The following is a 10933-nucleotide window of genomic DNA, read 5'->3' on the forward strand; positions in this document are numbered from 1 at the left end:
TACCTGCAAAAATGCACTTACCCGACAAAAAGTTTAATGGTAATCTTCTTGGAACTAGTCCCCTTGGGTATTTAGTCCAGGCCTCTTCATAGATCTTTAGCCTCTCCATCATATTAGCTGGAACAGAATTTTACAGTTTACTTTTTCCTTCCTTTTTGGCAAGAAGGGAGAGGGGGAGGAAGGATGATTTATATCTAGTTAAAAAAAGAATCAGAATATATAGCGACTAATAGCTCTATACTTCCTGAAGAACACTAATTTCCATTTTACTCTTTTTTAAACTGCTGTACTAAGTGATTTCAGGTATGCAGTATCTGTAAATTCCTCTTCCAGCAGTGGAAGACTAATTGCTTATCTCTCATCTTAGAAAAGAGTTCCTGCCTTATCACTGTGCTAAAATCTTCAATAAATAAAGCATTCGGGAGAATCGTGCCTGTTTTTCCAAAATGTGTATTACCTACAATATAAGATTAAGATAACAGACAGCAAAAGAAAAATTCTAAATGAAAACTGTATTCTAAAAAGTAACTCTATTCTTTCAACCATGCACAACGATTACTGCCTTTTTTTTGTTGTTGTTGTTTTGGTTGTAAGTAAGACAGGATAACAACAATACAATACTTCCAGCCTTTCTTACAAGAAACCCCATTGCATTATGACAATAAATACGCACTATGACTAAACAGTAAAACTTAAATGGGGATGTTTTTAAATAACAGTTTTATTTATTTATGACAAATTCTACATTCCAAAAGTGCAGAAACACTTATCAAATCATTACCTGGTTTAAGTGCCTTTTCTAGACCTTTGTAGTAGGCCCAGTTTTCAGGATTTCTTTCTTGCAGTCCTTTGTAGACTTCAACTGCTTCTTCAAGTCTACCAAGCTGAAGCAGGAGTTCTCCTGTGTGAAATCCAAGAAGTTTTAAATTATGGTAACAAGATCCTGAAGTAGTGTAACATTAATCACTCTACAGTAAAAGATTAGATAATCCTTAACTCCATGCAGATTCTAATTTCTTAGAAAAAATTATCACAGTGCCATCATAAACTAGCTGACAGATATGCTTTTACTTTGACGTTAGCTGCAATTACAGTAAGATTCTGTAACTCGGCCAGTAACTATTGAAGCTTACTTGAAAATTTACTGTTAAAAGCAAGATGCACTTACTGAAGTGACTGGTTATTTTAAGCATGGTTTTTACTACAGAAGGCAATTAAAAGCAGCACATGTCATTTCACGTATATAGCATCTTGAAAAACAAACTGAAACTGCAGAGCTGCAAATAGAAGAATGGTTCTTCAGTGTGGGATTTGATAAAACTAACTTCAATGTTTTAAATCAAGCCATTGATCTGATTAATGAATTTTCAAGATTCTGCAAACAAGTTTCCTTTTAATGATATTCCATTACAAGATATGACTTAAAAGTAAAGTCCATATCAAACAACCGTACAGAGCATGTTTGCTGATGCTGGAGTTACAATAAAAGTCAATTTCCCATTTCACAATGGGAAATCATGTTTTAGAGAGCTTTGCTATCAGCAAATGTTAGGCACTGAAACATTACACACCACAAGTGGTAAGAGTGTTTTTCTAGATTAAGGTAAGATTTTCTCACCCACTTCCATGAGGAAAACGTGAGTCAGCATTACCTCTTTTTTTCCCTGCATCACACAACTGACACTATTTTGCCAAGAAATGCTGCTTCCCACAGAGAGGATAACTTGAGGACTACACACAGTATCTAATGCCAGGGAAAACATCATTATGTTCATTGAGAATGACAGAATCTGGCAAATAAACCTAAATACTTTTCTCTGAGGTCAAAGTTATGGTTTTTTAATCCAACTGTGGGAAATGCTAATACTATTTTCAGCGTTTCTCAATTGTATTTCATCCACAATGGCTTTTGTGCACACACTTAAAATTCACAGACAACATTCATTTATTAGGAGGCTTTTCTGTAGTATGCACAGCAGCTAAGTTACACCTAACAATGCAACAGGAGCTGTGCCCCCAAAAGTAAATCAGTTATAGCCAGTTGAAAGCGCACTCACTGCAAAGAGAACTGCCATCCTTTTTTCTGTCGACTTGCCAACAAGCTTTGTATGTTTGGGCTTTTTGTTAATTTGGGTTGGGATTTTGTTTGAAGTCACATTTGAAAATCCCATTTCAGTTCCAGCCTTGTACTTCCATCAAAAAGTTAGGAACACATAGTACATTAGATAATAGATAAGTCATAAACCAACAGCCCTTGCCCAAACCAAAACTCCCACTACAACATCTGAAATACAGTCTAGTGATAGTGTAATCTCTACATCCATTTTCATCTATATGCAACCCAAGTAATGTATTTGGCAACTGCAGAGAGTCACCTGCAATCATTTTCCTTGAGGAGGTACCACACACCTTCCATAATACTCAGTTCCTAGGTTCTTTTTGTGAGACAGTAAGATTAACCATTAGCAGGAACAGGGAGCTAGTCATAACATCTACATGAATAATATTATAAAGTAAAAGGATTTCTTCTCTTTGCTTCAAGCAGTCATTCAAACAGATTCCAGTGTGGGCCATGAACAAGCACTACCTTCAATGTATTGGAAGTTTCACAGAAGGACTGTACAAACATCAAGCAGAAAAGGAACAAAGCATGATTTGAAAAAGTGCACCTGGTAATAGAGCTGCAAGAACGAACTTCTATCACACTGCAATTCCAGCTATGGAATATAAGATACAGTCTTACATTGCTCTGTATACACTAGGACTATAATAATACAGTAACGGAAGCTTATGCTTCCAGCTAAAGAGTCTATTTCCATATACTGCAAGATTGAGTGAATACGATTAAAAGCCTTCTACTTTTCTAAAGACAGTCTCCCTGCCAGGACCACTATCAAAGCTATAATAGCATGGGTACACTATCCAAACAGAATTTCAGGACATCAATTCAGCATCATCTGTCTGAAACACTCATCAGCTCAGTAAGTTTCAGAACAGTAAATCTCTATGTCTTATGAACCTGGCAGAAGAGTATGGTAAGTATTTTAACAGCTGCAAGACAATCACAGTCCTTTGCCACAGCAGAATTAAATCACCTAATCTAAACCCAAATAAAAGATGACATTCCAAAAGATGGGAAAAGCTGACAGTACAGACATTCCATTGTATACTAAGCATTTAAATGTATCTTGGAAAAGTAACTACCTTTAGTTTCTTCAACAGCCAGTTTATCACAGATCTGCTTTTCATAGGTACAAAGATGCTCCAAGGCTTCTTTATGTAGTCCTGCCTCCCGGAGTACTTGATTCTGATACAATAGCAGTTCACTGTACTCATAGTCCACTTTATCAGGTGATGTCTACATAGGAAAAGAAGACACATGAAAAAATTCAGCCTTCTAGAACACATCTGGATTTAACTCATTTCACTACAGAAACTGCATAAAGTTTTCACATCATTAAAGAAAACAAGTGTTTTATTTTTGGCTTAAGCAGCAACCCACACAGAAAATTCATGTTTTCCTCTTACCTGCTGTGTCTTCCTAAATTCCTCTAAAATTTTTGCTGCCATTTCATAGTCTTCCAGCAGATGATAAGCAATAGCATAACCAATCCATGATGCTCGCTGTGCAGGTCGGAGCTGAAGCAACTGGTATCTTGTTTCCTGCAAAAAAGTAGCTACTTATTTTTCTGTCTTTAATCTGATGCTCTGTAGAATCCATTAAGCCATACTCTGTCTTCAGTATTCTAATATTTAAGGAATGTAACTAAAATTTTAGTTTTCTATCTGCAAATATTTTTTTAACCAAAAGAAAGAATAACTTTTAAAACACTATGGTGGTCTTGGCTGAATAAAAAAACCCCCTTGCACACAAAATAACACATCATACCCAATTGAATACTGATGAGTCAGACTAACTTTGTCAATGTATGACACACGTGCTTTTCCTGTCTTACTGCCTGTGAACAAAACGCAATTAAATATACTTTGAGTTGCAGAAACATTTACTATTTACTGATGTTTCAACTTCACCTTGGAAGTACATGTGTATTAAATAATTTCAAGTGTTATTAGGCAAAATAGGTCACGCAAGTGTATGCCTATTCTTTGGCAAGAAGATAATTACAGCTGGCAGATGCAACAGATTTGCTTGGTATCATGCTGTTTTAATCTGAGGAAGAAGTTATTACTTGTTTTGCTGCAGACTCCTGAAAGGCATCTTTAAGTAATTTAAAATAAGGAAAAAAGTTACTAACTAGTAAAAAGGTTGAGTCAAAAGTAGGGATTAATAAAAAACTAAAACTAGTTACAGCAGTTTGACTAGAATGATGATCACTCAAAATATCACAATGTAGGAGAAGGTGGAAGTTAAAGCAAAGGAAAACAAACAAAACCTACTCACAACCTTATTTTCAGTTTTGAGAGTAAATTCACACTCTTCAGAAACTAGCATATGATCCGTCAAGAATCAAGGCTTCAAAGCACGTTAACATCTAATCCTTAATGCATTCTACAACCACGTGTTCCTTGTTTATTTAGCACTTACGCATTTGTATTCACATTTATCCAGAGGCCAAGAGAACATACATTTGCAAATGTATTTTGCCACCTGCGCTAAGTTTTGGCTATCTTGTCTGAGCAAGAAGGGCGTCAAATTTCTAAATTAGTTGTGTGAAAAAAAACATCCTAACTCAGGGATATATTTACAAAGGACCTGTATTAGCTGATGGTTCCACATGGCTCTGAGAACGAAGCTTGTTCTTGGCATACTAACATTACCCTAATTTGGAAAGGAAATAATCTATGAAGAGACCAACTTATGTGTTTTTAGCAACCGCAACTTTAAGGGTGCAAAGAAAAACTGAAAAGACGAAAACCTGACAAAATAAAACATCTCTGCTATATGCATGCTAAACAGAAGCTGCTACTTTTTAAGAAATAAAGGTGTTGGCAAGCTAGACACCAGCTCACAATTCAGGAAGACATTAAACAAAAAAAAAGAAAAAGATCTAACTCCAGCAGAAGTAGCATTTGTAGAGAAGACAACAGAAAGTGTGCTTCTTCACAGAAGCATCCCAGCCATGACACTACCACCTCGTAATGGTTGGCTAACACGAACGAACATCTCACGTGGCAAATACAAACAACTGATGCAAGGCAGCAAACAGCTAGGTGCCGCAGTAACAGGAAGAAAGAGGGTTCCAACCCAAGTTACCAAACTGCATTCAGCTTTACTACAAAGTAAGCAGTAAACAAGATAGTAATCTAAACATTTTGGGTACTAAATCAAGAAGAAGAGGAATATTTAAGAGTTCTGATCTTATAGCTCACAGAAAACAGAAGGAAGTATCTGGACCCAAAGGAGCTGTCACTAATGCCCAGTCTGGGTACGTTTTATGCAGCATACTGCTTGCTGTGTATTGCTACCCACTGCCAAAAGCAAATTGGTGGCCACTGGATTTAAAGGAGCGATATATGGTAAAATATTATTAAAAAATAGAAACTCCTTTCCCTGAATAACAGTCATCACCTGAACACATTGGCTTCTACCTGCAAGAATCCTTCAAAGAAAATAATAAAAAGACCAGGAATGTCTGCAGCTGGATTATACAGCATTAAAAATAAAAAACAACAAAAACAAAAACAAAAACCCAAAAACAAACAACAAAGAGCAAACAATTCTGCACTGAGCTGAAAAAAGACTAATTTAACATGCCACTAAATCTGCATACTTTAGAGAAATCACTCAATAGCACGTCTGCTTTTACTTTCATAAAGCATTGAGGAGCACATAGTTTTAACACTCTGGATCCAACAGTATATATGCAGTATGTGTACTTACCCTGTAACCTTCAAGATCCCTCATTTGAATTTGTAGCAGAGAAAGATCTCTCAAGATTTGAAGATTGTCTTTGTCCCATTTCAGTGCATTCCTATAGCATTTGATAGCTTCATCATACTTCTTGTCTGACCTCTGAAGAAGGCCATAGACGTGCCAACCTGGAAAACTCTTGTTAAGGATTGTAGTGAATTTGAGCAGGAAGAACACAGATCTAACATGACAGTGACAGAATACTTAGTAAAACACTCTAAGCTTTTTATAAACAGACACTAGAGTTATAATTACAATTCTTTTCCGCAGCTGTACAAAGAAAACTGCTTGCAAACTGAAGACAACTGTTTGCCAATAATACGTATAGGGTGCATACAACACACCAGAAACTGTACTTTTGCGTGAGGGAGGAGGAAATAAAGCAATAGGATCCTTGAAAAGACTATCACGCTTACCCAAACATATTTTTGAGTAAGGGCTAAGATTAGACAACTGTAGTGCTTGCATTTCCTGTACGCTAAGTATATGACAAGTCCTTACCAATGTAATGACAACTACTAATGTTTTTAAAGCAAATCGCATGCTTAAATGCATAGTTCAGCCCACCACAAGTTTAGACTTGCAGCTTAATCATTAAAAAAAAGAAAACAAACAACAAACTATGTAAAGCAAGACAGTATAATATTTCAGCTAGCTGCAAGGCATCTGTCCTTTTGATAGCTTAGACAAAATATTCTTATGTATTGGAAGAAAAACTTAAAAACCTTAACTTCCTGTTTGAAGCCTAATAATATCGGGGTTTGCTGCCACTCTATAAATCAAGTAGCTGTAGATATTAATTCTGTTCCATTCATAAGTAAATGCACTGTTTCAAAAAGGATGCAGACATGACTCTTCAAGTCATTCCTTAGGCCTCTACGCACAAGTTCATAAGCTTCCTCTTTCTTTCCTAGACAGTTTAATGTTAGACCTTTCATCGCCAAGGTTTCTAAAAAAAAAAAAAAAAAAAAAAAAAAAAAAAAAAAAAAAAAAAAAAAAAAATAAATTAAATAGGTATCACTTATTAGTTTTCATAGGTTTTAAAGCTTAATATAGCAACTCTACGTATAGCATGAATCAAGGTTTTGCATTCTTTTTTCCCATGGAAAAGTATACTGGCAGGTTATTCACTGAAGTATATCATACATGACAATAAACTTCATGCATTACTTCCACTAAAAGTGAAGCAGCATTTTATTTCAAGGCACTAAAAACTGTTCTACAAACATTTTGGAGAAAGACGAGATTTTAATTTTTTTTTTTTACTGTAAAGGAGCATTATAACTACTCAAGTATTTATCAACAACATAGACTTCCACACATCCACCCATGCCAAACTAGTTGGCAAAGGGGAAGAAAAAACCCACATTTCTAGACAGTGAAAAGAGGCTCTTCACTCAGCATTAAGAGCTAACTGAAAATACAGCAAGGGACAAACACCTTTTCCTTCTTTTACAATAAAACTATTCCTTCAGAAAAAGTAGCAGACCACAGAACAACATTCGATCTCTTGCTTTTGTCTTTCACTTCTACATGAGTGACTAACAATTTCCCCTGTAAAGTGATTTAAGCAACACATACTTGTATTAAGAAACTTGCACCATGCTATAATGAATATCAGACTTGCAGAGTAACAATAAAGAATAAAGCTATGACTACTGACACTGGTAAGACCAGAGTTTAAAATTACAAATCTTGCCAACAGTAAGTGCTCAACACGGTGAAGGTTCCTGGACACTCTTACTGCTATATGGGAAAAATGTTAATAATAAAGTGCTGTAAATATAAATCTTACAAATTATTACTCTATGCTAAATTATAGGAAAAAGAGACAGCACATGCCATTTGAAAACTTACCTCCATGTTCTGCAAACTTTGGGTTAGAAAGTATCTGTTTACAGAACTTCAGCCCATTTCTATACTGCTTATGTTCATAACACCTCTGTTGAAGAAGAGCAGAGCACATGTATTAAAAACAGAGCTAAAGTATTTCCATACTCCCAATATAAAGCACCACTGCAGCTAGGGCTTTTAGAAAATGCACTAATATTTTAATGAACCCTGTTTAATGAGCTTCCTGTGATTATTTTTTCTGGTGATGGAAAGAATTTTTAGTATATTTTAGTAAGAACACAAATTTAAATATGTAACTGAAGACCACATTATCATACAGCAGTTTCTTAGATAAGATACCAGAGAAAGCAGAAGTACCTACAGAGATTTAACTTTCCTTTAACATAAAAAGCAAACCTTATGCCATAATGGTAAGCATTCAACTCACTTTGGCTTAATTATCTTTCACAGAAATAAACGAGTCAACCTCTAACAACTATACAGGCAGGAAAGAAAATTATATCACTGGGATTTGGCTTAAACTATCTCTGAAAGCAACCTCTTACCATCAATTTGAATACCACATATATTTCTTATGCACCCAACTTTCAAAACTGGTATATACTAATGATATCTTGCCATCCTGGAAATTAAAACATTCTTCTACAGTTTTTTCAAATCCAACTCTAACAATTTGCTTGTGTTTGAGTTTCATTTCATTATGCAAGGCGACGCCAATGCAAAATGGCATACAGCATGAACTTTTAAAACCAGTTTTAGGTATTTTACGTCTGTTGAAACACTCCCTGAGCTAATCTTTTAAATAGAAGCTGAAGGAGGAAGAAATAATATTGTAAACAACAATTCACATACTAAGTCACTTAAGCAAATTATAGGAATTACTGTAATACCAATGTTCCAACTTCAATGTAAGAGTAAAGAAACATGTTGCCTGAGCAGACTCAAATCCTTCGGTAACTAGGAAATCATTCATAACAGGATATCACTGACTCCAGTTGACCAGTTTTGGTGGCAGGATGGCCAAAAGGAGCATAAAATTGTTTAGAGCCAGCAGTTTTAAAGTCCTCCTAAGTAAGTTTTGTTCAGGATTCCACATTTCCTCATGCTGCTCCAAATTAACTACGCAAGAGCATTCAAAAGCACATATGGACACCATTTGTCCTCTAAGCATTCCCATTAAAAAAAAACTCAGGGGAGGCAGACCCAACAAGTCTTCCCATCAAGCAGAAAGTTCTAAAAATAAAACTTTGAAAAGCTACATGGATGGTATGGAAATGCTTAAAAATAAAATCGGATATCTACCTCAACATCTCTACTTTGCATTGCTTTTGCATCATGGAAGGTGCTGTTTAGTATCCAGCTTTCTATTCCAAAGCACAGATGGAAACACCAACAATAAATTCAGAAGTGTAAAAAGCTGGTATACTCCTAAATGGATGTATTATTCTCTATGTAATAAGTCATACAGCTGAAATATCAAGGCTGAAGACCAAAAGGCATCACAAACTAAGGATCTTTCTCCCCTTATCCTGTTGCCACCCTTTGCAGAAAGGGAATCATGGAAAAAAAGAGGAAGAAGATGCTCAGAGAGAGCCTCCAAAGCAAAATGGACTCAAAAAGGAATGTATCAACAAAAGACAGACAGAATGGTTTGGACTGGAAGGGGCCTTCAAAGATCATCTAGTCCAATGTCTCTGCGGGCAGACCCATCTTTCATTACCTCAGGTTGCTCAAAGCCCTGTTCAACCTTGACTTCAAACGCTTCTGAAAGACAACTCCCTGTATCACCAAGGACAGGAAAAGTAAGCAGGGCTCCCGCCTAGTGAAGGAAGATTAAGGGTTAGGTAAGAGGAAATCATAAGAGGCCTTTTTTTTTTGGCCTTAATTATACTTGCCTGGTTGTTATTATTCACACCTTTCAGTCATTACCTGCTTTCAAGTAGCTGGCTGAGTCATTTCAATCAGCCACTGGTCAGAGCTGACAGAAAGCTTACAGGTGACAACACAAGATCAAGCCTTTTTTTTGTGTGTGTAAACTCAAATCACCAGTCACAGACATTACCACTCAGGCCTCCTCCCTTAAAGTAGAACAGCCATCTGCTCCCACTTAGGTAGTTGTGAAAGCAGCAAAACCTGTCACAAAAGTGGTGCAGCCACAGGAACTTAAGAACCTATCTCCAGTGTAACTAAGGCACTCTCACAAGCAGAAGGGGTAGTTTGGGGTTTCGCAATTTGCTTTTAAGTTAAACTGCTCAGATGTTGGCTATGAACATGAAGGCTTATCTCTAAACAGTTCCATTCTACACACTCTAACAACCAGACTCCCACCTTGAAGTTTTAGGAAAGTCAACCACGATGGTATACATGCTAGAGACAGGAAATACTCGCACATAGATTTTTCCCAGTGTAGTCAGAACTTATGATACAGGGTACTTTATAACAGAGTAAACTCAATGAGAATTGCAACAAATCCTCCCTTTAGGTTGCAGGGAGGAAAAAATCATCAGTTTATATCCATTTACATCTATGGAAAGGCTCTCATCAGCCCAGAGAACACTGGACAGGACCAATAAATTATAAGGAACTGATCACCTACTTGTATCACCTGAAGATCTAGCCATAGTTGTCTATATCCCCCAGTAAAGCATCATAGATTTCGATTTTCAGTTGTTTCTAGATCAAGACAAGTTGGAATAGCTTCCTATATACAATTTCTTCAACCTTTCAGATTAATACTTTGAGCCTATTTCATTCTGTTAATGGAAACATTTCAAACTGTATCACTTTATGAGTTTCCTTATTCTATGTATGCATTCCATGTACATGTATGTTTTGGCAGTGGAAGAAAGGAAACAAATGAAATTGAGGTCATGTTTCATCCTTCTTCAGGTAAGAGGTGATTGTTTCATCAAAGTTGGTCCAACAGCATCAATGAGATTCCACTACTTGAAGCCATGCGTATACTTATGTACTTCTCCAATTATGGACTAACAAGCTTAAATAAAAGTGTCAATGAGAAAGAAAGCAGTCAGGAATGCAGCATATGCCACCATGGGTGGTACAAACCTTGGTGATTCTGTGGAACAGAAAGAATAGCACAAGGAAAGACGAGGAAAACACAGCCAGGGAGAAAAAATCCTTAAGGGAGTCAGTAGTTTCTGAGTAAGAGGAGGGAAAAAAAAAAAAAATAATCACAGAAGCAGGAAT

At 36.3% G+C, this 10933-nt stretch overlaps 1 protein-coding gene across 1 annotated transcript in view; it reads right to left on the reverse strand.

Moving 5' to 3' along the window:
- NAA15 (N(alpha)-acetyltransferase 15, NatA auxiliary subunit) overlaps positions 1-10933 on the reverse strand; it is a 31770-nt gene that overhangs the window by 17205 nt on the left and 3632 nt on the right. The window contains exons 2-8 of the mRNA XM_010020480.1: positions 7730-7814; positions 6717-6821; positions 5843-6000; positions 3529-3663; positions 3205-3358; positions 782-901; positions 22-117 (exon numbers count right to left, since the gene is read on the reverse strand). Coding sequence (XP_010018782.1) covers positions 22-117; positions 782-901; positions 3205-3358; positions 3529-3663; positions 5843-6000; positions 6717-6821; positions 7730-7814 — 853 coding nt within the window. The remainder of the gene's footprint in view (positions 1-21; positions 118-781; positions 902-3204; positions 3359-3528; positions 3664-5842; positions 6001-6716; positions 6822-7729; positions 7815-10933) is intronic.

Source organism: Nestor notabilis, unplaced genomic scaffold (assembly GCF_000696875.1).
Source record: "Nestor notabilis isolate BGI_N333 unplaced genomic scaffold, ASM69687v1 scaffold14048, whole genome shotgun sequence".
In the NCBI taxonomy this organism is placed as follows: domain Eukaryota; kingdom Metazoa; phylum Chordata; class Aves; order Psittaciformes; family Psittacidae; genus Nestor; species Nestor notabilis.